Here is a 27,023-nt window from a genome sequence, read left to right as displayed (position 1 = left end):
GAATACTTAATTAACTTAGTTCTAAGTACTAAACTACTATATAACCCTATTTATTTATTAAGTAAAAAATAACTTAATAAGCTTTGCGTATATATTATTAAGAACTTAGCGAACGGTTATATTATACTTTTAATTAATAAAGTTAAAGTATTAATCCTTTTCGTATTAAAAAAAGATAGTACGCTATATTTTTATATAAACTATTATAAACTAAATAAAATAATTATAAAAAATTAATACTTATTACTACTTATTAACGAGCTCTTAAATAGGCTTCGTAAAATAAAATAAATTTTTAAAATAAATATTAAGGATACTTATTACTATATTTAAATTAAAAAAAGAAAACTAATAAAAAAAATAGCATTCTAAAGCTAATATAACTATTTTAAATATACTATTATACTTTTTAAACTAACGAACATACTTATAACGTTTTAAGCGTATATTTATCAAACGCTCGCTAATTTATTAAATACTTATTATATAGTATATATAAATAATTTAATAATCTATTTAATAATAAGAGAGTAGTATATAAAGGATATTAAAAAAGTCCTCTAATATTTATAGTTATACGGGCTTTTTATTAAACTATTAAAATACTTATTTTATTAAAAAAAAGGTTAAATTCCTAAGTTATATTATTATACTAAAAAGAATCGAGATTAACCTATTATAAATATAAACAATCGCTAACTAAAAGGTGCTAAAGTTTATTAAGAATATTTAAGTATTTTTAGGGTTCTATAACTTCTATTAAAAGTTTATTACTAAATACTTAGGTATTATTATACTAATAATAATATTATTAAAAATAAAAAAGGGGTAAATAAAAGATTTTTAATAAACTAAAGAAGTAAATAAGGTATTTAATTAACTAAAGGTCGCTTTTACTTCGGTAACCGTACTTATATAGTAGTTCTTTTCTAGCTTTATAAATATAAAAAATCGACCTTAGCGGGATTACGTTTTTAAAACAAATTATATAATATAGTATACTTTTTAACTATATAATACGTATAATATACCCTAAGTACGTATTTAATATAATATAATAATTTTAATACAAAAACTATTATATAATTTAGGATAAGTAAGCTACCCTTTTTATTATATAGCGGTATTAATTAAAAAGGTTAATAATAAAGGTCGGCCGTAATAATTAGCTATAATAGTTAGTTATAATAATTAAAAACGGCTCTTAATTATAGAAGTTCTAAACTTTAATAATAATATAGAGGTTTTTAAAAAAAGGGCTAAATAGGTTAATATTTACTACTTTTTAAAGCTCGTAAAGATTTTTTTTATTTTTATCGCTTTTAATATTACCTAAAGCTACTCTCTATTTAAATTAAACAAATTTACTAAATAAATCTATTAAATAAATTTATTAAATAAACCTATTAATATATAAACTACTATTTTAATAAGAACTTCTTAGTATATAGTTAGTAATTAATAAACTAAAAATACTTATTAATAAGTCTACCCCTCTCGGGCTAAGCGCCTTTTTTAGCTAGCTTAATACTATAACTATTATAATTAATATAAGTATACTTAAAAAGTAATAAAGTATTTTTTAATAATACGGAATTTAACTAAATAATATTATAAATATTATAAATAGCCGGGTTAATATAAATATTAAAATTTAGTATATTAATATTAACTTAGTTATAATAATTATAATAAACGGGCTAAAAATATATAAAATTAAAATAATAAACCGGCGCTTTAAATAGCTCTTATAAGACCCCCCGGATAATAATAATATTTATATAAAAGAATAGATTATACTAAACTTAGTTATTTACGTAAGTTAATATTAAAAAGTCTTATACGTATTAAAATAAGTAAAGCTCGTTTTATAAATAGTTAGAACTTAAGAGGACTTTATATAATAAAAAGTTAGGAGTTTTAATTAGTAGTTAAGTATAGAGCGTAATATACTTAGTTTTTTTTAATACGTAATATACGGTACGGCCCCGGTAGATTACTCCGTTGGGGGGTAGGTTATATTATTATAATACCTTAGCTTTTTTTATAACTTAAGGATTATAACTTTAAATAATATTAAAAATTTATTAAAAAGCTTTTTTAAATACTTTAATATATTTATTATTATTTTTATAATAATAAAACTCTTAATACTTATATATAAGAATAAGTTACTTATTTTTAAATAGTAATATTAACTTATTAATAAGTTATTAAAATTATAATTTTAGTAATTTTTTAATAAGGGAGAGGGTAAAATAAAAAAAAGGATAAGTAAGAAAAGGGTTAAAGTTAAATAATATAGAATTTGAGGGTAGGGTAGCGTCTATATATACTATGGTAATCCTTTAGTAATATAAAACGATAGAGTTAAACAGTGACCTGAAGGTACTTACTTGCCTTTGGCTATCTTATTGGAGATGATTCACAGCGGGGCCTGTCGTCTAGTATAAAAACGCCTCCAAAAGATCCTGTAGTAAGCTCCCTAAGCAAGACATGTGTGTTCTTTTCTTGTATCTCGGAGAGGAGTCATTGATTGACGAAGTGCCTAGAGGTCTAGAGGTCTACGACCAGACAAGGAACCAAGGAGACCATCTCGCTTCACCTACTCCTAAGACAAACTCTCACTGGCTAGACTCAACCCTAGTTCCTATCAAAACCTCTCCGCTCTTGACCCCTATTCCGTATTGCATATGTCACGCCAGACGGACGATACAAAATACTGATTTTCATTTCCGAAGTTATTAGGTATGATACATGTGACGTCCATTCGCTGAAAAGGGGGCTTAACTTAACCTAACCTCGCCGTCCAGAGTCCACATATCAATCATTGCTCATTTCCTGCGTCACCGCTCAGCACGACAGAATGTGGTTTGTCCGCTATCCAACTCGTAGAACGGAAATGCTTAAATAGGAAAACGGAACTAGAGAAGGAAGAAAGAAAACATCAAACGAGATATCAGTAAATGCGGGCTCGCTCGAATTCACATTCTCAAGCACGCGCCTATCCGATTTACACCGAAGCACGCACCTATACACGGCAACAGAGAGAGCTCTTGATCTACGGACGGCCACACTGGCTGCTTTTCTCCATCACCATCGATGAGAAGCAGACTTGCAAGTCTCAAACTTCTAGAGGGAGCAGTCTTCAAAGCTGAAAATCGAATGGAATCAAGTCTGGCCAACAACATACAATTCTCGACTTCACAGTAAGCACGGGGAAACAAAACTTCAAGTCAGGGCACACAATTTCCTTGATAATGTGCTACAATTCCCTTATTCCTCCCAATGTAACTTCTACAACTGTACTTTTTATTCGGATCCTCCTCCCTCTCGCCCTGTCTCTCAGAGCCTCGGCCTCTGCCTCGCTCTCCATCAATCCTCGCAAATCCGCCCTCCTAGTGAGGATACGCAGTACACTTAATCCCCGGCAACCTCGAGAGGAAACGAGCGAAGAAGAAAAACAAAACCAAAATAACAAAAATAGTGTCCCAACGCCGAGCCAAAAGAGCAATGCTATGCCTTACCTTTCTTTTTTGTGTCGCTACGCGAAACCCCAACACTCCATCACATGTATGTCTGTTACAGACAAACAAGACATACACTTTCTCTCCGTCTAGTATAAGACTCAGACCGAATAACGGAGAATAAAAAACAAAAACACATGCTATGGCATTCTTCCATAATCCCTTTCAGTTGCGTTTCCATCATTGACCTCATTTGGCGTTGGTAGACTTGTGGGTCTCCAGAGCGCTTGCCAGCGCCTTGGCAAAGTCCTCCGTCTTGACTTGCACCATCCAGGTCTCGAGGCCGTTGCCCGTCTCGTTCGAGGTCGTGAGCTTGACGTACTTCTTGTCCGCCTTGTATGTCTCAGAAGGCAGAACAGAGCGGTTGAGCACGACGTGCCCGCGAGGCTCCGCGCGCAGCAGCATGCGCACCGCGCCAGTGTTCTTGTGCTTCAGGACACGGAACGGGCCGACACCCTTGGTTGACCAAGGGCTCTTGTTCTTGGGCTTATCGTCGCCGCTGTCCTTGTCTTCTTCGGATCCGGCCGGAATGAACTTCATAATCTTGGCGCGAACGTCGTGGAGTACTTCCTCGTCTTCTTCGCCAGGGCCACCCTCAGTAAGCTTGAGCTGCTCGTGAGGCTTGCCATCAGCATCGTCGCCTTCACCACCAGCGGCCTTGTCGGCTTCCGTAGTCGGCTCGGGAGTGCCAGTGGCAGGAGTCGTAGCTAGGCTGGAGGCACCACCAAAGTTAAAGGGTGAATTAGTGCCAGTGGTAGAGGCACCCGCGGGGGGGTTCAGGTTACCGAACATACCACCAGAGGGAGGCTGGGCAGGCTTGGCACCGCCAAAGAGGTTGCTCGTAGGCGCCGGGGTTGACGCTCCAAAGAGCGGCTTCTGAGACGCAGGTGCCTGAGCACTGGCAGATCCATTAGCGGCACCGAAGGTAAAGGTGGGAGTCGAGGCAGCAGGGGCAGCAGGCTGAGCGGGAGCGCCGCCTCCAAACTGGAAGGGACTGCTGCTTGCCGCCGCAGGTGCAGGCGCGGACGAGCCACCGCCAAACTGGAACGGCGTAGAACTGGTCGAGGGGGCGGAAGATCCGCCGCCACCAAAGTTAAACATGCCGCCGGCCGAAGGCGCGGGAGCAGAACCCGAGCCGCCGCCGTTAGCAGATGCGAAGGGGTTGTTGAAGCTCGTGCCGCCACCGCCGGCGCTGAAGGTGAAGGATGAACCTCCGCCAGAGCCGAAGCTTGGAGGACCGCTAGAGCCGCCGTTTGTCTGAGGCGCATTCGCAGCGCCGCCGAAGGGGTTAGCTGGGGCTGCACTCTGGGATCCACCAAAGTTGAACATGCCACCAGATGGTGCGGCCGGGGCAGAGGGAGCGGGTGCGTTGAACTGTCTCTTCGCTGGCGGGCCATCCTGCTTCATGGGGCTACCACCGAAGGGAGAACCAGCGGACTCGGTCGGCTTGCTGGCGCCGAAGCTGAAGGCAGGAGCCGCAGTGGGCGCGGGAGCAAACTGCGGGGCCTTGGAACCCTCGTCATTGGGCTTAGCACCGAAAAGGTTGGAGGTGCTCGACGCGGGTGCCGGGGCACCAAAGAGAGGGTTCGACTGGAAAGGAGTCGAAGTGCTCGATGTGCTGGCGCCGAAGAGGGGTTTAGCCGGTTCGGGGGCGGGAGTCTCCTGAGGCTTGCTGCCGCCAAAGAGTGTCGATGACTGCATGACGGAGCCCGCAGGCTTGTCTTGGGAACCAAAAAGGTTTGAAGCTGGGGCGGCAGGCTTGGGCTCTTCCGCTTTGGGAGCGGAAGCACCAAACGCGAAAGTCGGCGCAGCAGCCGCCTTGGGAGCTGCCTCGTCCTTCTTGGGTGCCTCAAACGGCTTCGACTGGAACCCGGAGAAGCCGCCAAAGGGGGACTTGGAAGGGCGCTGTGAGTCGTTCTCCTTGTCGGACTCCGCGCCCTTGTCCTCCTCAGGAGCAGACCGCTTCTCGGCCTTGGGCTTCTCATCTTGCTTCGGGGCGCCGAACAAGTTGGATGCAGGAGCTGCAGGAGCTGTAGGCTTAGCACCGAAGATGGAGCTCGATCCGTTTGTGGACGCACCGAAAAGTCCATTGCTAGGCGCAGGGTTGGCATTGAATTTGATCGGGGAGTTGGGGTTCCAGGTGGCGTTGACCGGGGCCGGAGCAGCCTCCTTGGCCGGCGCAAAAGCTGGTTTTTCAGGGGCCGGGGCCGGCTCAGCCGAGTCCGCGCGGAGAGGCTGTCCATTGTTGCCCTTAGTCACGCGGTCGAACAGACTCTTAGTCCCGGAGGGCGTAGTCTCCCGGGCGTCGGACGAAGTGCTGGAGGGGGCAGTCGCGGCGCCAGCAGAGAATAGAGGCTTCTTAGCACCAAAGAGGTTGGACGCTGGCTGGCCCAACGGCGTTTCGGCACCACCACTAGCGGCAACGCTGGGTTCCGCCTCGTCATCGGAATCAGTCTCACTCTCTGCGTCGGCCTCCACACCGCTGTTCTTTGCCGAACTAGCATCAGACAGGTAACCAAAGATGTTGGATGCCTGGGCAGGCTTGAGCTGTTTCTCGAAAACAGAGCGCGACAGGTCGTTGTTGGCAGGCTTGGGTGCCGCTCCGAAGAGGCTGCTGGGCTTGGCTTCCGCAGCCTTGGGGGCGGAGGCAGGGGCAGGTGCGGCCTTGGGCGTTGAAGAAGGGCCTTGGTTGTTGGCAATCTTTTCGAACATGCTCTTGGTAGCTGAGGGTGTCGAGGTAGACTTCTGCAACTTGCTGGGCTGGTTCTCATCCGACTCATCCTCAACAGTTGCCTTCCTCTTGTTCTTGACCGTAGCCGGCGTCGCCGGCTCTTCATCCTCTCTGTCCACAAGGCGCCTCTTGTTATTCTTATTGGGAGACGCGGACGAAAGGGCCGCGTCCTTGGGAGTCAGCTGGTCTTCAGCCTTGCGCTTGGAACGAGTAGTCTGCCTGGATGGGCTGGCATCCGCAACTTCCTCCTCGGGCTCAGGCAACCCATGTGCGGACCTCCACTTCTTTAAAACCTCCTCTGAGGGCTTGACGTTCTTGAACTCGTACAAGCCATATCTGAGCATAATCAAGCTCCGGCTCTTTTCGAATTCCTTTGCAAAGTTCATGATGTTGAGCTTCCAATCCTTCTTGGTGAAGATCTCGTTGGCGGCATATTTCAGGCGGCGAAGATCGAGAACGCAAAATAGCTGACGGCGCTGCAAGTCGTCGTACTCGGCCGGAACCAAGTGGCTGAGATACTGGTCGGCGTACACGGTACCCTTAGCTTCGAGCTCAGGGGGGATATCTCGCGCGAGAACTTCGCCAGATAACTCGGGAGGCGGGGAGGGGATGCGCATCTGGAAGAGATCGGCCGAGGTCGATTTGGCTGCCATGCCGCGAGGAGTCGCCTGGGCGATGTTCTCTCGATAGACCTTTTGAGAAGCCGGAGTCGCGCCGGGCGCGAAGACTTTCTTGGCGGTGCTCGCGGGCAAGCTCGGAGCGAAGGGGGTAGTGTTGGAGCTTGCGCTCAGAGTAGAGGAGCGGAAGAGGTTGCTCGCGGTGGAGATGGTGCTCGCGTTGAGGTTGCTCGATGGCATGGGGTCGCGATTCAAGACTCTCTGCGATGGAGCAGTCTTGGGGGTGCCGAGTCGCTTGTTCGGGTTCAGAGGCGAAGCTTGGTAGCTACGGTTCGCGAATTTGAGCGACGGACGGGGCCGCGGGGTGCTGTTTCTTTGGTCCATGATGATGCGCGACGACCAAAGAATCGATTTCTGGATTATAATTAGTCGTTGGTGATGAGGTTTGCGCCGGTCGACTCGGTCTCGGGGGGAGAGTCGCGTCTCGATTCACGCAGGATTCGCAGACAAAGCCAGGCGGGCAAGGAAAGGAAAGCAGGCGCAACTGCGAGAAGTAACTGCTAGAGGGTAGATGCGATTGGATTGAGAAAAACGCTCAATGATGGCTGAAGCTTCGACTGCAACAAAACGCGATGGCGCAGCGATCAAGAAAGTGATGCTGAACAGCGCATCCAACACGCCTTTGATGGTAGTCTGGCTGGCAAAAGCACAGGAAGATTTTGGTGCTGGATGATTTTTGGTGTGGCTCGACCGGGCGACGGGTGACGGGGCCAGCTATTGGGAAAAAAACCAGGCCACACCTCAGTGCAGGGGGGCGCGAGCACGGTCGGCAAAGAGTGGGTCGGTTTTCTGCCGTCACTCAACCTCAGGCCAGCGTCACCGCCTTCAATTGGTCGCAAGTTGCGGATACCTAAAGTGCGAAGGAAGTGGCAGGTGCAACTGCGACAGAGACTGGGCGCTTCTGGTTGGTGGTCGGCGCTTGCAATTTTTCCTAGGGCGTTCCCCAGAACCCGGTCTTTCCTCAGGTCCCGCGTCACGATCTTCCAGCTTTCAACCAGTCGAACGAATGGAAGCTACGAGTAGCACTACGTATCTTCTCAGTGGTACCTTCTCAATGAACCTTAGGTAATTAACGTAGGTACGACGGAGCATTCGCTGGCCCAGGCGTTTTCCTCGAGTCTGCTGAGTCAGCTCACACCATGTGGCCCGTATCCAACCATACGAGACAGGTGTGCAGCTTGACTGCAACATACACCTTCGAATCTGCTGCACTCCTGACCCTTTTGCGTCTGCACCAAGAGACGTATGTCTGGCTGGTGCGACTGCGACACTGAAACCAGGGGAACACGGTTCCCCAAATCGGACTGCAGCCTCGCTCACGAGATACTCACAATCTAGCCATGTCTACTCGCTGGCACTCTTCAAATCATGGGTACGCATATAAAGGGCATCGACTGGTCATCACAGGCTTGTTCTCCATACGGTTAATAGTATCCAATCAACTATTGGCTAGATCCGGCTCACCACGGCCGGAGCCCAGAATGCACGTGAAGATGGCGGCGCCGGTGCTCCGACCCCAGATGGGCCTCCTGACTCGGGGCGGCAATACTCGGGGATTTCCACCATCTGAGGCCCAGCACCGTTGACGTTGCGCTCGAAGTCACGAAAACAATGATGATCTATGAAGCGCATCGGACGTCCGTTTAAAAAATAAAACCCGACATTCGTAGAGTGCCGGCCTGTTTTCTTCCGGGGGCATAGCCATAAGTTCAGTCCCGACGTCGAGAGATTCTCTCGTTCTTCAATGTCCCGCTACGATAGTCGGTCTTAGAGGCTATCACATGCTTTCCCCATGGCGTACACCGTAATGAATAAATTGATAAACTAGCACTCCCGACTCTCTCGCAACTTTTCAAATGGATAACCCGTCAGCTTCACGGCAACGAATAACTGTCAAGACGCGAATTAATTGATCATGGTCTCATTTCCTACGGCAACGCTACGTTTGGCGCGCATCCAGGTGCCAACACTACTTGCCGGCCCAACTGGTAGGTTATGATACAGGGTATTACCAACAACGCAATATCCATCGCGACGCACATTTACAACTTGGCCTTGGACTGGGCCTTCTTCAGGATGGGCTCCATCCTGGTGGCCTTCATGACGTCGCCCTTGATCTTGAGCTTGCCGGACATGAAGAGCTTCTGGGCGTTAGCCTTGCCCTGGACGAGGTTGCCAAAGTCGGCGTCGGACAGAGACAGGGTGACTGAGTCGAGGTTAGTATTAACTGGCTCTATTGGAGAGGGAAACACTCCACGCGCGGGTGACATACCGGTGGGCTTCTCGCCGGTGCCCTTGGCGACCGCGCCCTTCTCCTTGAGGTCAATGTGCCAGCTGTCGGTCTCGCCGGCAGAGTTCTTCAGGGTGAAGGCGAAGATGGCGTTGCCCTGCTTGATGGCGTCCTTGCGGTCGGGCTCGCTGGAGCCGAGCGCATCGTTGATGGCGTCGAAGGCGGCCGAGGAAGGGAACTTGTCTAGAGGAAAGCAGCCAGAGTCAGTGCTGGGAACGATTGAGACCGAGACCGAGACATCCTGTTGGAGAGTCACGTACCGTTGGCGAGACCCATTGTGGTTATAGGATAGAGATACTTGGTGTAGAATGAGTCGAGATGGTATATATGATTGACAGTTGGATGTGATAGATCGCGAAAAGATTGCCGAAACGTGGGGGAAGGGACTCGGGATAGTTTAAGTAGTGAACAAAAAGGTGTCAACGGTAAGCCGTGCGTCGGAGGTTGGGGTCGTCGGACGGAGGAATAAAGAAACAGAGAGGAACGGAGGCGGAGTGATGGAAAGCTACTTGGCTAAGCGCACCGCAGCAATGACGCTCAGTCGTCGCATGTGAACCTCGGCGATTTAGCAGCACACGGCAGGGCGTCATGTGCCCGCGCGTGTCCTCACTGCTTGAGGTAGGTAAGGTAGCAACCTTAGGGAATTAGTGGGTCGTTCTTCCCCATGGTCCACCTAAGTTCCTAACCGTATTCCGTGTGGAAGGAACCTACCTGACCCCAGCCAGGTGCAGCCATATCCACCGCACCCCTGCACTTATCCTGCCTTCTTGGGGGATTCTTCTTCCACTCCCGCACGCTTCATGCCAGTTCCATTTCATGGGGGCCGACTGGCGCGCATTGGGCCAACGGAGACTCGTGGATACTTCGTTTCGTCATTTACGGTTACTTCGACCTTTGAGGTAATCCGCACCTTACCTTACTGGACTTTCCATCATGAGGGTGTCACGGACGGCAGGCGGCCACAATCGAACGGAGCACAGGCGCTGCCACGACGGGACACACATCAAACGTAGCCACTCGTCCTTTACCACTCATCATCAACCTTGACAGCTGGGTTCTAGAATGGCCATCTTCGATACGTTTTCCGATTCACGAACTGTGACCAGAGTGCCCCAGCCACAGCGCCACAGAAGACCTTGCTTTCGTTCATTTTCAACCTGCAATGCCCACGCCCACACCCATGTTGCACTGTCTACCTCGATTCCACAGCATGCTTCAAGTCTACCGGCGCTGGACAGTGACAACGATCCATGGGGGCGCTGATCCCATCACCTATTGCCATGGATCTGATTCCGGCCCTTGCCAACGACTGTCTTGAGCGCCTTGCCGGTTACATGCCAGCTACATGCCGCAGGGAACAATCCCCGTTCTTCGCTGTGCTCCAGCTAGCGTTCGTCATGTCTCGTAGAGACCGAGGCTCCAAAGGAAAACACGAGGGAAACAAGACTCGATCAAGTTCGATCAAAGGTCCAAAACAAGACGGCAAATACATAACAATGCAAGACATCCCGACTCTATGGTTCATTTCTCCCCGAAACAAGCTTCAGACGACCTTACAATACCCGAATCGCTTTCCGCATTCGGACTCAATTCATGCTTTGCTTCCCTGATGGTTCGCCACGATCTCTCATTGCGACCTCTCTCGTTGATGGCCAGTCAGATGCTGCAGATCCCCAACATTCGTCCCAAGCTTCTCTTCAATCTGACAGCAGCCGAGGGAAGTCAAATTGGGGTAACACCCCAGAAGCCCTTGCTCCGGATTGGGGCAGCGCCCACGAGAACGAGTCCGAGTGCGGTGAGCTGTCATGTAGTGTGCATGAGAACAAAAGCCCCAGGCACACATCAAGATCCAGGCACAGAAGGGGACCTCGGCTCGAAACCACCATCGAAAGAGGCTGAAAGACCTCGTACGGCACGGGTTGATCAACGTTTCGGGAGTTTGGCAGTTCGTCCGACCCCGGCTTTGAGTACTGTTTGTGCGGATATGCTACCAAGGTGCTGCGTCGAAACGTGCCTCCTCCGCCCATTGGTGCCACAACATGCGAACCCCTGTCTGAACTCCAGGAAGAGCCGTCAATACTATGACCTCCCGATGCAGATACGTTGGCTAAACCGCATTTGCCATTAATGTTCAAGTCAAAGCCACGCTAGCGGCCGAACATACTACAGCTGACAAGGCCGCGGCGAATCATCCTCAACATCCCGTTGACTTGTCCAACATCTTTCTCCGCAACGTGTATGTTGACCTGACATGTTCGCAACGGTTGCCGAGTCCACTAGTTGAATCGGAACGCACTGCGAAGTCCACTTGGATGAACAAGACGATTGATGCGGGGAGAGACGCACTGTCAAGCCGTCCTCCCGTTAAATCTTGTCTGCTTGATGAGTGACCTCGAGCTGCAGCGGACGATGTACGCCCAGCAAAAACCTGCTCTACTAAGTCGTCTGACCTGCGATCGTATATATTGTCCCCGATATCTCAACGGCAAGTCAATGAGCATTGGACATATCGTGGCCATCATTTGTTGACACTTATCATAGTCCTCTTCTACGTCCACTTCAGGCGCAGTTGAGTTCCCACATACGCAAGAACTTTTGCCGCTGGGCATCTTTCCTTGGATCTTGAATTCCAAATCTACATCCTCCCCCCACTATTTACACGAAGTCTCAATTATACCACAAGACGCCACTTAGCCTTCCCTAGGCTTTCAAGCTGCCGTATCCCGAAGATACGCGGCAAGGACGCCTCCCCATCCACCAGTGTTATCGCTCGCAAACACCTCCCAGATGACGCCCCCAGTCTTGTCGTACAGCAGCGCGGTGGTGCTCTTGGTGCTCAGGCCGAACCAGTACGTCGACTTGGCGCCGTCAGCGTAAGCCTGGTTGGTCATGCAGTTGCCGCCCGTGTTCTCGCACTGCGCGTTCTGCCACTGGTTGTCGTTCATCTTGTTGAAGAACACCCACAGCGCGGAGCCGTGGATCACCACCTTGGAGCTGCCCGTCATGTAGTGACCCCACGATCGGTAGCATCGGTCGTTGTTGCCTTGTCCCTGGGCTGCGCAGTTGCTGAAATCCGGGTCACCGAAAGCTGGTTTTACGCTGTGGCCGAAGAGAATTAGCCATCCAGAGTATTGACACATTTTGGACCAAGAGCATGAAGCCATGGATTGTGGCGGGGATTGACTTACGACCACGGGCTGGGCGCTCTCTGGGGAGTCCCCTCACCCTGCCAATACGCAGACTCCGTCTGCTCCAAGCTGATGTACACATTCTGCGCGTTGTGGAGGTTATACTGATACAAGACACAGTGCTCGAAGCTCGTTCCCACCAGCCACGTGGGCTTGGTGCTCTCGATGAGCGCGCCCCTGCCGACGGCAATGTTCTGCGCGGCGCCGCCGTCGAGCGAGTGGTCCGCCACCCAGCCCCACACGTTCTCGAGGTACGCGCTCGCCGTGGAGGTGACGTGCATGAGCGCAAAGGCGGCCTTGCACGCGCCCGGGTCCGCGCCGCCGCAGTTCGTGTTGGTGAGCGAGTGCTTCGTGCCGCCGACGCGGAAGACGCTGCTCCAGATGCCGACGTCGCCGGGCCGCGCGCCGGCCATGTTGATCTGGACTAGGGTCGCGCCCTGGAGGACGTCGGCCACCTCGACCGTGATGTCGGTGATTTGGGCGACGCCCGTCTCGCCGGGGTTGCCGACCTTGAGGATGGGCTGAGGGTCGTCCGGGTTCCAAAACTTTGATCCGATGCCTATTCTCAAGTCAGTAACCGGTTTCACGGGACTCTAGTGGCTCAGACATGACCTACCGTTGATGATGCTGAGCGTCTCACCGACCAGTCTTGTTCCGGGGGGCACATAGATCGTCTCCTCGGTGCGGTAGATGCCCTGCGGCACAAAGATGATCTTGCAGCCCTTGTACTTTTGCAAGATGGCGTTGATGCTCGGCCCGTCATTGTGACTGTTGTCACCGTACACGGGGTACTGCGCATCGCCCTTCAAACTCATGAACTGATCCAGCGCATACTTCTCATACTGCGGCAGCGGCGCGGTAAAGTACTTATCCCCGGAAACCAGCGCGGCGGGCCGGTCAATGGGGTACACGGTTCCCTTTTGCAGGTTATTCGAGTTGACGTACCCCATGACCCACGTCTGCCCGGCCGTCACAGAGTCCTTGCGTAGCGTCGATCCATCGCTCGCAGACTTGACGGCCGCGGTGCTCTCGCCGCCAACCTGGAAGTTGTCGAGGACCAGAGAATTCTGGCCGTAGCCCGTCACGAGGTTGTTGACGCCGGCGTTGCAGGAGGATTCTACCCTGGAATCGACGACGGAGACCATGCCCGCCGTGTTGCGGCCCATGTCGATGCCAAAGTTGCAGTTTGCGAAGGTGGCGCCCTGGACGACGGCGACCCAGACGTGGTCGACGGAGATGCCGACGTTGCAGCCGTTGAAGGAGAGGTTCTTGAATTGGTATTGCTGGCCGTTGACTTTGATGCCGATGGCGCCTCCTTCGAATTGCTGGGCGCACTGTTAGTTTCTTCGGAAAACTCGAGGGCTTCCTCGATGCGTTTCAAGCCGGGGAAAGGCTGTTCACAACCAAAAGAGAGAAAGGAAGACGAAGAAAAGGCGAGAGAGACTTACACAATCGCTGATCAAGATTCCAGAACCGCCCTGCGCCATAGTAACACCAACATGGCTCGAGAAATTCGGCATGCGCACTTTGACATTCGTCAACGAGCACCCCTGCGACACGCTCCAGTCCATCCCGACGGCCGCGACGCCGGTGCCAATCTCGGTGGTGTCAATCACCAAGTTCCGCACCGCCATGTAGAAATTCTTTGTCGCGGACCCGTCGCCCTGGTGAGAGTCGTACCCGTTGATCACGGGTTGCTCGCCGAGCGCCGGATCGGCGATGAGCACGGGCGGGTTGAGGGCGTCGCCGACGAGGTAAGTCGTCACGAGCATCTGGATCGGCTTCTTGATGCGGTACCGGCCGGGCGGGACGTAGATGTAGGCTGGGCGGGTTGTTACCGTGTTACCTGTGCGGCTCCATGCTGTTTGTACGGTTTTTTGTCAGTTACATGGATTCAACAATATCTTTTCCCCTCAGATGAGTTGGAGTATGTATATATCGAAGCATGAGTTAAAGAAAAGGCCAGGTAGTATCTTACCTTCAATGGCAAAGTTAAAGGCATCAGACGAGTCCTGGATGCCCGTGTTATCGGCGCCGTACTGGACCGCCGTCCGGTAGTACTGGTACGTCGAGTCCGTGCTCGTAGGCGCCGTGCCGTTGTGGCCGATGGCGGCGCGCCACCAGGTGGAGGGGTTACTCTCTACGGGGCCGGAACACGTCTGTTGTCTCGGGTCCAGGACGACGGCGGCGGCGGCGGCATGCGCATCGTGGGGGTGCTGCTGGTGCGGGTGGGCGGCCCCGAGGCCCAGGAGGGCGAGGAGGGTGAGCAGCTTCATGATGCGATGTGATCTAGAGAAGCTTCTTGCTTTGTGAGGAGGGGGGGAAAGGTCCTCGAAGGAGTGGGTAGACGGTGCCTCTGTCTTTTCAGGTCATTGAGTCTCCGACGGTTGGGACATGATCGGGTCTTTAAAGAGGCGATTTAGGATCGCGCGCCCACGGCCTAGGGAATTCTTCGTCCTGCGCTGGTGCCGCTCATCGTCATCAAACTGTTCCGTGCGAAATTCCGTATCCTGAGATTTCTGTCCAAGTCGCACTAACACGCGACCCCTCCCCCCCTGTGCCATGTATCCGTAGTTCTTATTTCTTTCCTGCATGTGTATGAATAATCGCCCAAACCACGCTCATTACCGCAAATCTGCGGCAAGGGGGCCCAGCAGCCCAGATCGTGGGCTGCAACGGCCCCACCTCACACACACGGGTGCGAGATGGGGTTCGTCCCATAGAAAGAAGAAGCACATCAGAAAACTAAGAATTTTGGGGCTGATGTGAGATGCTTGGTGAATCAGGACCCGACTTCTTTTCCAAACAACCCCCCCTGACTAGTATTGCTGAGCTAGTTTTACTGCGGTAGTCTCACTAGCCTATTACATGCAGGTCTAATAGCCAATTCGGAGCGGGTACGGGCATACTAGCTTTGCGGGTTTAGGTTGCTTCTTTTGCAGTTAGGCTCTAGGCACCAGAATTTCGTCGACAGGGGGGTCGTTCCTTTTCGATCAACACCTTTCTGCAAGACTGCCGACGAGCAGAGCCAGGAGCTGTGGGAAACATAGAGATAGATGGAGAGAGAAAGGCGGTGATGGTTCTTGATTACTTGCCTAGTCCGACAAAGGCACAAGGTAGAGGTCTATTTTAAGAAATGGTTATGGGGAGGGAGGGAAAGCTTAGTTGAGAGCTTTTTTGACTGCTTGGAGAGGTCTTGGCGGATTAGATGGGTTCGTCAAATCGTGCAGGAAACGACTGGTGGCTTGGAGAACACTTGAACCACGTTATGGGATTTTCATGAGGTTACAATATTGAATTTGGTGCATGCTTTGATCCAATCAGAGTTGTTCGCTCGTTTGCGCTGACTTGTGACAGTTGCCCTGGTCGTGATCATGGCTTCTGAATGTCTCTTGGCTACCTTATCTTGAGTGGTCAATCGGTCGACAACACCTACGGCTTTTGGACTGATCTTGGGGCATGGAAGCAGCCCATGAAAGAACGAGATTACCTTCCAATTTTGATCAACGTTGAAATATGCCTCACACCCATGCGGAGGCTCCTGCGAGGTCATCATTCGTCCTATCTATTTATGTCTAAAGTATCCGCATCGCAAATTCTCGGGCAATTATAGTACCGTGGTGTCGGTTGGGATAGTTTCTGGGCCGGAAGTGAGGATGTACTCACGTCTTTACTCTAGGGCTGGAAGGCTTCTGACATCCTTCGATAGCAACCTTGGACTATCGTCCACGAGAGAGTTGTGGGGAGCCAACCCTCCTAGTGACTTCAAAATTGCGTAGCTACACTTGAGTCATCTTAATTTATCAACACAGGATAGCCTGTAATAGGATTTATGGGAAACTGTCAATTTTCAACTTCAAGAGTCAAGGCTAGTCAACAACTTTTCAACTAAACGTTGGACCTTGCCTCTCCGTGTCGAACGCAATTTGTTAAGCTGATAGACCTCGGCGATCTCGTACTTCAACGGTTGACTTATTGCAATACATTCAGCTAGTCAACTTCTTCGTCCATTACTTGTGTGATAGTATGATAGTTTGTTCTTCTCACAACCCTGGCCATTACCTTGGGGTTCGTAAAAATAAAATAGCAGAGAGCTTGTTTTCTTGCGTATCTATCGCAGACTTGCGCTTCACACATTACATCACCAGACATTATACTACCCAAATCCTTGGGAGCTATAGGGTCTCGCTGGCTTCAAGTCCAGCGCCTGTTTGTGGCGAGCCCCGACATAATCGCGCATGATCTCGAAAGCGCACAACAGCGGTATTCATCCTTGATCCAAGTTCTCGAGAGCATCTTGGGCGTCTCGTCGTACTGGTTAGGGGCAGTGTAGTATTCACCACGGAATCATTGGCCTGTAGTTCTAAGCGGTCGAGAAAGCCGTCCTTTGATGAGGTCTAGGCGAGAATATATGAGCGAACACCAGGGCGGTCGAATTCGACGCAATGCAGAGAGACGAGGCATTGAGACGCGACTGTCTGAAAAAAGGGACGGCGGCAAGTGCACTCTTGGCCGCTGAGGACTAGCGAGGCAAGTCTTAGTACGTATATATCCTTGGACTTGGGCCAGCCAGCCGGGCATGTAGATCACCGGCTAGCAGCGTATAGAAAATTTCCTTGTCCAAAGCTCCTGCAAGAACAAGTTGATACGGCGAACATGGCGAGACTATAGCCCGCAAAATTGTCGTCTAAGGAGGAATAGTTGACGTTTGTTACTTGCTGTCTGGAACTGAGAGTGGTTTGTCTATCCGCAACCGTACCAACTCGTCTCTTATGTTGACCCCCGAGCCCCGTCATATGCTTTTGAGTGCCCATCCTTCTACTTATGCCGCAGTAAAATACAGTAGTAGTATACAATCCGGCGCTTGCCACAATGCAGCCTCTGACAAAGGAATATCGACGACAATGGTGCTGTCTGCCAGGCGAGGTACTATACAAGTCCGCTGTGTATGATTCGACTCAAAGATGCCACTCGGGGAGAGCAAACTCTCGGTCCTTAGGCCAGTCCTCCGTCCTGCAGGAGTGAGTTGGTTAGCAATTATACGCTTGAGCATTGTTTAAGAGCAAAAGTTGCATACCTTGTCGTCAAGAGAAGCGTCATGCGCTTCCTCCTCTCCACACTCTCCTCGGCCTCCGTCAGGCGCAGCCACTCATCGAGCAACTTCCTCAGCTCCTCATCCCCGCGACCGGCGCAGTCGATACCGCGCTCGGTAGCCGCGATTTTGACCTCCTGCTCCTCCAACGCGGCCGCGCCCCCGTCGCGCGCCAGCAACCTGTCATCCCCTTCCAGGAAAGCCATCCGCAGCTTGCCCTTGGTCGCCCACATACCCGGCGGGACAAACCCAATCTTGTCCCACATCATGCCCGGCATGTGCAGGCTGCGCAGCACATGTTTCCTCGCCGGGGCCCTCGCAGCCGTGCCCTGCGCGCCCGCGACGCCCAGCGGCGCAGCCCGCTCAAAGTCGGCAAACGACTTGTGCCGGCGCTCCTCCGCCTGCGAGAAGCTGGCGTCGATCTGCCGCGGCAGGCGACACGTGTACGGCACGACGCCGTCGACGAAGATGACGATGAGCGGGGTGAATTCCCCACACACCAAGAGGACGAGACCGAACAGGGGCACGCGGAGAACGTCGTGGCGCACGCGCCAGAGGAGCACCCAGTCGGCGCGCGAGAAGCCCTTGGGGATGACGCCCGGCGCGAAGACGGAAGGCGAGCGGAAGCCTTCGACGGAGGTGCTCTTTGCGCGGATGACGTCTTGGATGTGGCGGCGGTTGGAGAAGACGGCTTTGAGACCCGTCTTGTAGAACTTGATGTAGGCTTTGCCCGTCTGGATGAGGTGGCCAAATTTTGAGGCGTCGGGTTTCTTCTCGGGGAGTTCGAGGGCCGCTGGGCGGGAGGAGGCGATGGCGTTGACCTTGTCTCTGTTCGCGGTGGAGGAGTAGGAGGGTTCGGAGGGCGTGAGGGAGCTCGCTAGCCGACGGTAGGGGGTCGCTTGTCGCGCGATCGAGGTGAGGAGGAAGGATGTGTGGACGGGGCTGCTGCTGCTGTTGCAGAGGGAAGACGGAGCGCGCAGGGCGCGCAGCGTCGTGCCGTGGTTCATTGCATGAGACGTGTGAGAAAAGTTGCGGTTAGTAGGGAAACTTCAGGGTTGAAGGTTGCGAGTTTGAGGTTCGTGAAGGGGGGGTTCGGACCGGGTCGCGCGGGACGCCAAAGGGCATGGCCAAAATATCGATTTTAATTAAAGAAAAATGGGCAATTGGTTTCGTCACTCATTACACCTACAAGCTTATCGCTTATCGGCGTGCTTGACCCCTTGCCTCGGCCCCATCCGCAACTCCACCCACCGCGTCGGGTCCGGGGAGCGGCCGCTCTCGCCGAATCAAGCTTTGCCGTTTCCCCTTGGCGTGACTATTCAGTTCTGGCTATTGGACAGTCGAGCTGGATTGTTGGGGTGATCATTCATCTCTTTGAGTATGGTCTTCGAACGTTTCCACGTGCTGCAACCGAAAGCTTCTTTCCGATGTTGTGCCTACTTGTCTACCTCGAACCAGACTGCTCGCAGCCTTACTCATAGACATGCTTTATTCGAGAGAAACTAACAATATCGGCTCACCACCAGACAGCTTTTAGTAAAACTTCGGCGTATGCGTTTCCAGTTTTTGCCTGCGCTGATTGCTCGACTTTTGGTGTATATATAGCTGTTTCGACAAGCCAGGCCAACCGAAGAGTCCCTAGTGCTGCGAGTCTGCTATTCTAGTGAGTTGTCGAGCTTGTAAACAGACATTGAGAGAAACCGCCGCAATTGTCACTCTGTATTGTCGCAAATGAAGAGTTACAAGAGTCTCTTTATGGCAATCATGCTGCTTTTGCGCAGACAAGCCCGTACGTGCCCAATTAGGTCGCTGACCGAAAGTGGTCTATCTGCAGAGAGCCGAAATCACAACCCTAGAATTGCGGATCATTCTGTGGGTCAACGCAAACACTTCTTGAGGCATTTTTTCGCGCCCGACTTTCACACCGAGCAAGGCTCAGCCTTGGTCACTCCCCTTGGTGTAGTTGGTTCATCACGTTCGACTGTAATTGTTCATCTCTTGTCATCGAAAGGTCTCTAGTTCGATTCTGGAAGGGGAGAACCAAATCTTTTGCCTTTTTGGCTGTTGACGATATCTTGATTTTGCTTGAGAGCGATGTTGGGTTGCGTGGGCGTGTTTTTGAGTTGTGCTTTGTGGCCGTTGGATATTGTGGAATTAGTGGTTTTTTGTTCAAAGATCTTTTGTTGTCTTTTCAACTAGCTGGGAGTTACTTGAGCTTCCCATGCCTCCCACGTACTTGGGACTCACATATGAATGGTATCAAGAGGAGGTTGTGAACCTCGCGACATGAGCAAGCTTGGATTCGATCTCAGTCCTATCATGACCGGAACCTACTATAATCGCTTTGAGCCCCCGCGTACATAACGGACAGAAGACTTGCAGCTACATTAGAACTGTGATGGAAAGGCGACCCGCGTCAAACCAATCTCGATCAACCATTCCTGGTCCCATTTCAACCCATCCCGTCCCGTCCCTCACCCATTCACTCAAGCACCAAGCCCAAACCACCGCCGAAACCACCCGACAGCCTGATCCTCCGCCCTCATCCCGAACTCTGCCTGCCGCTGATCATTCGGGTTCCCCCTCACAGCAAACCCATGCGTGGCACCGACGTACTCCACAATCTCAAAGTCCTCCCCCTTCTTCCCCAGCACGCTCTTGGCCTCCGCCATCCGCGCCCGCGGCATCATCATATCGTCGTCCCCGTTCGCCACGCTCAGCGGCAGCACCACCTTCTCCAGGTCGCCCGGCAACGTGAGGAAGCTCGGGTGCGCCGTGAACCCGCAGTCGACGAGCCTCTCACCGCCAAACGGTCCCGCGGCGAGCTGGGAGAGCAGGACGGTGAACTTTCCGCCCCAGCAGAAGCCCGCGACGCCGATTTTGGTATCTTTCTTGGCGGATGCCTCACCGGCGGAGGAGGACGTTGAGGTGGATGGACGGGGGGGGAGGGGAGACGGCGGCGAGAGGCGGACGGCGCGGAGGTAGTTCTCTATGCGCGGGACGACGACGCTGGAGCGGGTGGCGATGACGAGGGGGATCAAGTAGCGCAGCATCGTCGCGACCATGACGGGCGCGATGACGAAGTATTTTCTCCACCACGACTTTTCGGCCTCCATTTTGTCGGTCATGGCGAGTGCGGTCGCTGGGATGGCGTAGCCTTTTTGGTTACACATGGTGTCAGTGGGTTCGTGACATAGAGGGGCGCATGAGAGTTCACGACATCGCGGCCTGAGCATCATGATGTCCCACCCATTTCCTTCTCTGCCTGCTCGCCCGGGACATTACACCGATCACCAAGACAGTCAGGCTAAGGACGAGTGATTACAACGTAGAAGCCAAAGGCAGTCCCACAAAGCAAAACTACCCAACGAAAGAAAGAATGACCCTTCTCAAAAAAAAAAAACTCACCATTCATCAACTCAGGAAGCAGCACAACCGCCGGGATCCTATTCGCATACGCATCCGCCAGCGCGCGCGTATTCTGCAGCTCCCAGCCCATTGCGTCCGGCAAAATCACGACGACGCCCGCGGGCTCGCCGCGGCCCGGCTCCGGGCGCGCGACGTACGTCGGCAGGCCGTAGACGGTCTCCACGGTGCCCTTGAGCTCGGTGTCGCCGCGGAGTGTGCCCTTGAAGCAGTCGGCGCAGAAGCGGGGGGCCTGGTGTTGTCGCGGTTCCGACGACATTGTGTCCATGTAGTAAGTTGGATGTGTTGCTCAATTGGTGGAGAGTGAAGAGGTCAAGTTTTTGGTTATTCGGGGGAAAGCTGCCTGCCTTATGGACGGGGCGAGATACGCGTTGGGTAGATTTGAGCTCTCCCTTGATGCGACAGCTTCTGGTGTAGGCCGGAGGGTCAATTGCAAGTTGACTAAATGTACGAAAAACGAAGGTGCCCGCAATGTTTGACGCAGTGAAAGGAAGAGTAGAGACCAAGGCGGGAAGGACGTTATCTCTATATTCTATAGAGACTACCTCAGGTCCCAAAACACCTCAAGCTCCTGCAGAGCTAACCTCAGCTCAACTAAACTGAGCTTGCAAAAGGGAGCTGTCACACCAGTGGGCACGCGGGGTTGGCGGAGAATGAAATCATGGACGGAGTTTCATCCGAATCCGACCCCCGACCTAGATTCCTACCTCAGCAAGCTTGGATACTACAGCCTACTAGGCTTGTAGGGGACGTTCGTACTCTGAGAACAAATCACAATCATCAACCGGGAATGGCTGCTCCTCGGCTCGCTTCAACATCACGTTTCCCTCGCGCATGCATGTCGATCGATCTATACCTAGATATCCCGCCGCCCGCCCGCCCGCGTAGCCGGTCTGCGCCAACCACGTAGCTTCCTCACCATACACGAGCATATTAGCGTGGTGCCGTGCTACCCTTCCATTCTCGTAGCCGTCATGGGAGTCGGCACGCTCGGTTTCTGAGCGGGATAGATGCCCAGCGATCGGAGAGCGACAAAACGGGATCGGACCTGAAAAAGACCATTTCTCGGAACTCATCAAGTGCGAAAGGCAGACCTTCTCCACTCAGAGCCGGCCGATGGCACCTCGATTCCTCCGTCTTCTCCATCAAAGACCTTTAGGGCCGGGGCGGGAATGTAACACTTTTTTTTTTTTCTTTGGGTTGCTGACAAAAAAAAACTCGGGTCCGAAGGGAGAGGAAATTGGACTCACCGAGGTGTGGAGGTGTAGCTCACCGAGAAGGAAATGACGTGATTGGACCAGAGGATTTCAACACACAATTTCCCGTCTCAACTCAACAACCCATCTATGCTTGGTCATATTGACTCACCAACCTAGCCTCGACTTCCCTACCTACTTTACCCAGGGAAGATAGCTTTGAGCTTGGCTTATCCCCGCACTCTCATTTGTACTCAATACCGTAGATCTTCCGGCAATAATGGTGAGCACATCTCATATCCCTTGAGCGCACTACCAAAATCTCCTAAGCCCTATCTTACCTTACTCTATCGGTGTATACTGACGAGTGTGAAACCGACAGGTCCACGCCGACGCGTCAAACTTCGCCAATGGCGTGACGAAGGAGGACGCCTATGAGCAGGTCCTCATCCAAGCCGAAGGCCTCCTCGACGGCCAAAGAAACTGGGTAAGCCTATTTATTTCCACTCCCGTATTCACATAGTCCGCACCTCACATACATATTCTCTCAATCTCTCCATCTGATCCCTCACCTCTTCAAACTCATACACATTGCAATACCATCATACTCGACTAGAATCTCAGGCTAACTTTCTCATAGGTTGCGTAAGTCTAAACATTCGACCCCTAGCAAGGCCGTTCTCCCATCCTCGTCCTCATTTCCGGGACGTGATACAAAGCGTGAGGAAAAAACCAAAAGAGACTAACCTCACATTCCTACATCGACAGCAACCTCGCAAACACGGCCTCCCTCCTCTGGCACGCATACCACTCCCTCCCCGCCCCCTCAAACGCAGTAAACTGGGCAGGTTTCTACGTCCTCGACCCCTCCACCTCGACCTCACCCTCATCCGCCAAACGATCCCTCATCCTGGGCCCCTTCATGGGCAAAGTCGCCTGCCAACAGATCCCCTTTGGCCGCGGCGTCTGCGGCGCCGCCGCCGCCACGCGCCAGACCCAGCTCGTGGCCGACGTCGATGCCTTCCCGGGGCACATTGCGTGTGATGGGGATAGCAGGAGCGAGGTCGTCGTGCCGATCGTCGTCGAGGACAAGTTGGTGGCGATTATTGACGTGGACTGTGCGGAGAGAGACGGGTTCGATGAGGTTGATCGGGTTTGGTTGGAGAGGCTTGCTGGGTTGCTTGCGGGGGGTTGTGATTGGTAGGGGTGGAGATGAAGATACAGGGTGAAGAGGGGGGTGAAGATGAGGATAAGGATGAGGATGAAGAAGATGATGAGGATGAAGACGGGGAGATAGGATGAAGTGATTAGAATGAAGAGGGTGGTAAGAGGGTGAAAGAAGGGAAATGATGAGTTGGGGCGGGAGTCTCATGGGATCAAGAGAGAGGAACGGAAATCGTCTGCGGATGAGAGAGAGAGAGAGAGAGAGAGAGAGAGAGAGAGAGAGAGAGAGAGAGAGAGAGAGAGAAAGAGAAGATGCGGATTACTCATGGCATTGGATGAGAAAAGGAGCAAAAAGATTTACACGGAGTTGGCGACAACAGGCACCCGACGGAAGGGACACGGAGTTATCTCAACATAGAATCACTTGTGATGTTGGTTACAGGGCAGAACATATTGGACTCAACAAAATATATTGAGCAACGCTAGAGTCAACCTCTGCGTCTTACGACTAAAAACTTTTTTTTGGGTTCCCATCTATTGACATTCCCGCCAAACATTCTCCCCATGAGTTCATGAATCCATGTCTTTCGTGGTTTGCTTTACATTCACACGCACGCAGCATTTACTCGAGAGCCTTCTTGGCAAAGTTGGGCAGGACGAACGCGGCCTTGTGGATGTCGGCGTTGTAGTACTTGCACAGCTTCTCCTCCTCCTCGGCGGACCACTTGCGGAGGGGCTCCTTGACGTTGCGGCCGGCGTCCTTGGTGCAGACCATGAAGCCGATCTGGCCGCTGGGGTAGGTGGGGATGGTGGTGTAGGCGTACTCGGCGACGGGGAAGATCTCCTTGCAGTCCTTCTTGAGCTTGGAGATGAGGGGCATGTGGAGCCACTGGTTCTCGGCTGTTTGGTGTATGCTGTTAGCTGGTCCTGGTCTCTAGATTTAACAGTAGAGTCGTCAAGAATTAAGAATCAAGAGCGCCTTCCGACAGAGAGTCAGGCTGAATGAGCGCCGACAGAAAAGGGGGAGGAAGGAGGATAACAGTCTCGAGTAGGCGCAACACTTTGAAAGAATAGACAAAGGAGAGTTCAAAGCGTATCCAGGTTCACACAACCCAGTCTCACCGGCATGCCACTGGGCAATATACCGGTATCTCGTAGGGAGAATCGAGGACAGGCCCAAAGAAAGATGAAGAAGCAGGCAACGCTACTCGGTAGTAGCGGTGTCTGCGGCGTTGTCTTGTCTTTTCTTCAGAGACCCGAGACTTCCTTGATTCCCCTCGATATTCCTGAACAAATGGGAACGTACAACCTTGGGTAGTGATGACACCGCCCTCCCTCAGGGCGTCGTGGAGGAGCTGGAAGTAGGGCTTCTGGAAGAGGGACTCGGCGGGGCCCTCGGGGTCGGAGGAGTCGGTGATGATAACGTCAAAGGTGTTCTTGTACTCCTCGAGGAACTTGAAGCCGTCGCCGACGTGGGTCTTGGACTTGGGGTGGTCGAAGCCGACGGCCATGTTGGGGAGGTACTGCTTGGACAGGCGGATGACGGCCTCGTCAATGTCGCAGAGGATGGCCTCCTCGACGCACTCGTGCTTGACGACCTCGCGGAGGACACCGCCGTCGCCGCCGCCGATGACGAGGACCTTCTTGGGGTTGGGGTGGGAGTTCATGGCCAGGTGGGTAATCATCTCCTGGTAGGAGAACTCGTCACGCTCGGTGGCCTGGATGACGTTGTCCAGGACCAGGACCATGCCGTAGTCGGTGGACTCGAAGATGAGGACATCCTGGTACTGGGACTTCTCGTGGTGAATGACCTTCTTGACCTTGAGGGTCATGGCCTGGCCTGTGGCAGGTTGTCAGCATGCCCGGCGTCCTCTCATCCTCACGATGCTTGAGTTGAGGGGGTGTGGGTGACTTACCGGGCCACATGTTGGAGATCTCACGGAACCAGCCATCTGTACATCATTTCATCAGGTTAGCGCGCGGTCTCGACTCGTTCATCTCATTTGTTTCCAAAAAAGGGCATCATCTTGTCGCATCCACTTTTGTCAGTCAGTCTGTCTGTGTGTTCTGTGTCATTGCCGATCCCGAAAAGTGCCGTGCCCGGAGCAGCCATAAGCCGGCATATTTGCAATGTACAAATGTCACCTCAGCAAGAGAGGTATGCCGTATTCAATAAACGATCTGCAAAACCAAGAGACGAGGTTTCTCGGTTTCTCCTGACGAATTGCTTAACCGAAAGTGGCATGAAGAATAGCGCATGCGCGCTCAGACGGTGGAGGAGCCAGGGCTGAAGGTGTTTTTAGGGGACCCGGAAGAGGACGGATAAGCCACCCGTCAATAGTTGCGGGAGGTTTCGTTGACGATTGACCAGATGCAGGCAGTCCGCACGGCACAAAGTCCGTCTGCCAATTGAGCCAATGAAGGGCGGTACGGACGAACGAGACAAGGCCGCTCATGGGGGCCCGCTTCCCGGTTGCGATATTCTCCGTCTTCCGTTGCGTGGGCTCTTAGCGAAGAAACCCCCCCAAGGTTCCCAAGGGCCCCAGGGTGACGACAGGCGGGGTGCTCAAGACATTTTTCGTATGGCGGGGTATTCTGAGACGGGTGCGTACAGAGGTCGGAAGAGCCAGTAATGAGCATCGACCAGCAGGACAGAGTAATAAGTAGCATACGCCCAATGCCAACGATAGCAGACGGGTGCCGGGCAGCCGCAGACAGGAAGGCAGACAGACAAACAGACAAACACACAACAACGGACAGAGATCTGCTTGAGTAAGGGAGGGGAGGGATGGATGGATGGATGGAAAGACGGGGATTGGACCGCACGAACCTTGGATGGTAGGATGGGCAATTTCGCTCATTTTGACGGTAGACGGGGGTTTGGCAGGGCTACTGTGTAGATTGTGTAGATATCGACAGGTCGGCAGAGGCACAAGCAATCGAGATAGATGATGCTGGTGCAGGCGTAGTAGTTGAGAAGGGAGGGGTGTTATATGACGAAGAAAAGCCAGGATGGAAAAGCTGAGATTGTCTGATATCAAAATGTGCGTTGACGTCGTGGGAGAGAAGAGGTGTTGTGTGGTTGGCCTGCCGATGTGCGGTGTGTGCTGGGCCTGCAGAGAGAGAATCTGTACCAGTACCCATGGAAGGTGCGCGCGCGCTCCCCCGCCGTCAACAAGCGTTGGTGCGGGCAAGGCGAGCGAAAAAAAAAAAAAAGAAAAAAAAAAAGGCGCTGCAAGAAAATTTTTGTGGCTCCGGGGGTGGCCTCGTTTTGAAAATTCGGGGCTCCAATTTTCCAGTGCACCACGGACAACTCACGGTGAGGCCTATTGGCTCGTTGGCCAAAGCCCACCAGATGGCACTTTGAATGGAGCATCGAGATTTCCTCAATCTCTCTCACCATCACCAGACGCACTTCGATCCTGTTCATGTCAGTGCGTCAGTCAGGTTCCTGACTCTGCCCACATCAGTGTCTTAATACCAGCACAATACATTCGTGACCTTGCCTTTAATTGCCCTGCCAGGCCGAGCACGTCCGTCGTATTCGACATTGTCAACAGTATTAATACCAACCAGAGTCATGGATCGATCCATTATCCGGGTGCACGCAAATGCCATGTTCCCATGGCTCTGGGTTGAACGATTAGCAATCCGACCTGGACGATTGACAGCCCAGAGATTCCCAGACCGTCTATCCCTTCCTTCGCGGACTGTCTCACGAATGCAGCCTGT

At 51.9% G+C, this 27,023-nt stretch overlaps 8 protein-coding genes across 8 annotated transcripts; 2 read left to right on the top strand and 6 right to left on the bottom strand.

The window, feature by feature from the left end:
• Window positions 1-3,716: 3,716 nt before the first annotated feature.
• CABS01_05984 (RanBP1 domain-containing protein) lies at window positions 3,717-7,259 on the bottom strand (the record flags this gene model as incomplete). The annotated part of the gene is made up of 1 exon (XM_060539351.1): window positions 3,717-7,259. One exon carries the CDS (start codon window positions 7,257-7,259, stop codon window positions 3,717-3,719), a length of 3,543 nt encoding a protein of 1,180 aa, XP_060404746.1.
• Window positions 7,260-8,977: 1,718 nt separating this feature from the next.
• Window positions 8,978-9,501, bottom strand: CABS01_05983 (SCP-2 sterol transfer family protein; the record flags this gene model as incomplete). The annotated part of the gene is made up of 3 exons (XM_060539350.1): window positions 8,978-9,141; window positions 9,208-9,408; window positions 9,486-9,501. 3 exons carry the CDS (start codon window positions 9,499-9,501, stop codon window positions 8,978-8,980), a joined length of 381 nt encoding a protein of 126 aa, XP_060404745.1.
• A 1,004-nt stretch (window positions 9,502-10,505) lies between these two features.
• On the top strand, window positions 10,506-11,124 carry CABS01_05982 (uncharacterized protein; the record flags this gene model as incomplete). The annotated part of the gene is made up of 2 exons (XM_060539349.1): window positions 10,506-10,715; window positions 10,759-11,124. 2 exons carry the CDS (start codon window positions 10,506-10,508, stop codon window positions 11,122-11,124), a joined length of 576 nt encoding a protein of 191 aa, XP_060404744.1.
• Window positions 11,125-11,933: 809 nt separating this feature from the next.
• CABS01_05981 (uncharacterized protein) lies at window positions 11,934-14,689 on the bottom strand (the record flags this gene model as incomplete). Its single annotated transcript, XM_060539348.1, has 5 exons — window positions 11,934-12,324; window positions 12,414-12,972; window positions 13,030-13,738; window positions 13,862-14,274; window positions 14,392-14,689. 5 exons carry the CDS (start codon window positions 14,687-14,689, stop codon window positions 11,934-11,936), a joined length of 2,370 nt encoding a protein of 789 aa, XP_060404743.1.
• Window positions 14,690-17,371: 2,682 nt separating this feature from the next.
• Window positions 17,372-18,512, bottom strand: CABS01_05980 (uncharacterized protein; the record flags this gene model as incomplete). Its single annotated transcript, XM_060539347.1, has 2 exons — window positions 17,372-17,426; window positions 17,491-18,512. 2 exons carry the CDS (start codon window positions 18,510-18,512, stop codon window positions 17,372-17,374), a joined length of 1,077 nt encoding a protein of 358 aa, XP_060404742.1.
• Window positions 18,513-19,991: 1,479 nt separating this feature from the next.
• Window positions 19,992-21,199, bottom strand: CABS01_05979 (dienelactone hydrolase; the record flags this gene model as incomplete). Its single annotated transcript, XM_060539346.1, has 2 exons — window positions 19,992-20,662; window positions 20,914-21,199. 2 exons carry the CDS (start codon window positions 21,197-21,199, stop codon window positions 19,992-19,994), a joined length of 957 nt encoding a protein of 318 aa, XP_060404741.1.
• A 393-nt stretch (window positions 21,200-21,592) lies between these two features.
• On the top strand, window positions 21,593-23,331 carry CABS01_05978 (GAF domain-containing protein; the record flags this gene model as incomplete). The annotated part of the gene is made up of 4 exons (XM_060539345.1): window positions 21,593-21,682; window positions 22,510-22,614; window positions 22,798-22,835; window positions 22,896-23,331. 4 exons carry the CDS (start codon window positions 21,593-21,595, stop codon window positions 23,329-23,331), a joined length of 669 nt encoding a protein of 222 aa, XP_060404740.1.
• A 582-nt stretch (window positions 23,332-23,913) lies between these two features.
• On the bottom strand, window positions 23,914-25,217 carry CABS01_05977 (spermidine synthase; the record flags this gene model as incomplete). Its single annotated transcript, XM_060539344.1, has 3 exons — window positions 23,914-24,191; window positions 24,598-25,131; window positions 25,208-25,217. 3 exons carry the CDS (start codon window positions 25,215-25,217, stop codon window positions 23,914-23,916), a joined length of 822 nt encoding a protein of 273 aa, XP_060404739.1.
• Window positions 25,218-27,023: the final 1,806 nt, after the last annotated feature.

The sequence above is a fragment of the Colletotrichum abscissum genome (assembly GCF_030869225.1).
Source record: "Colletotrichum abscissum strain IMI 504890 chromosome Unknown Scaffold_12.1, whole genome shotgun sequence".
Classification (NCBI taxonomy): Eukaryota; Fungi; Ascomycota; class Sordariomycetes; order Glomerellales; family Glomerellaceae; genus Colletotrichum; species Colletotrichum abscissum.
The sequence above is the reverse complement of the archived record's forward strand: the minus strand, read 5'-3'. Positions and strand labels throughout refer to the sequence as shown.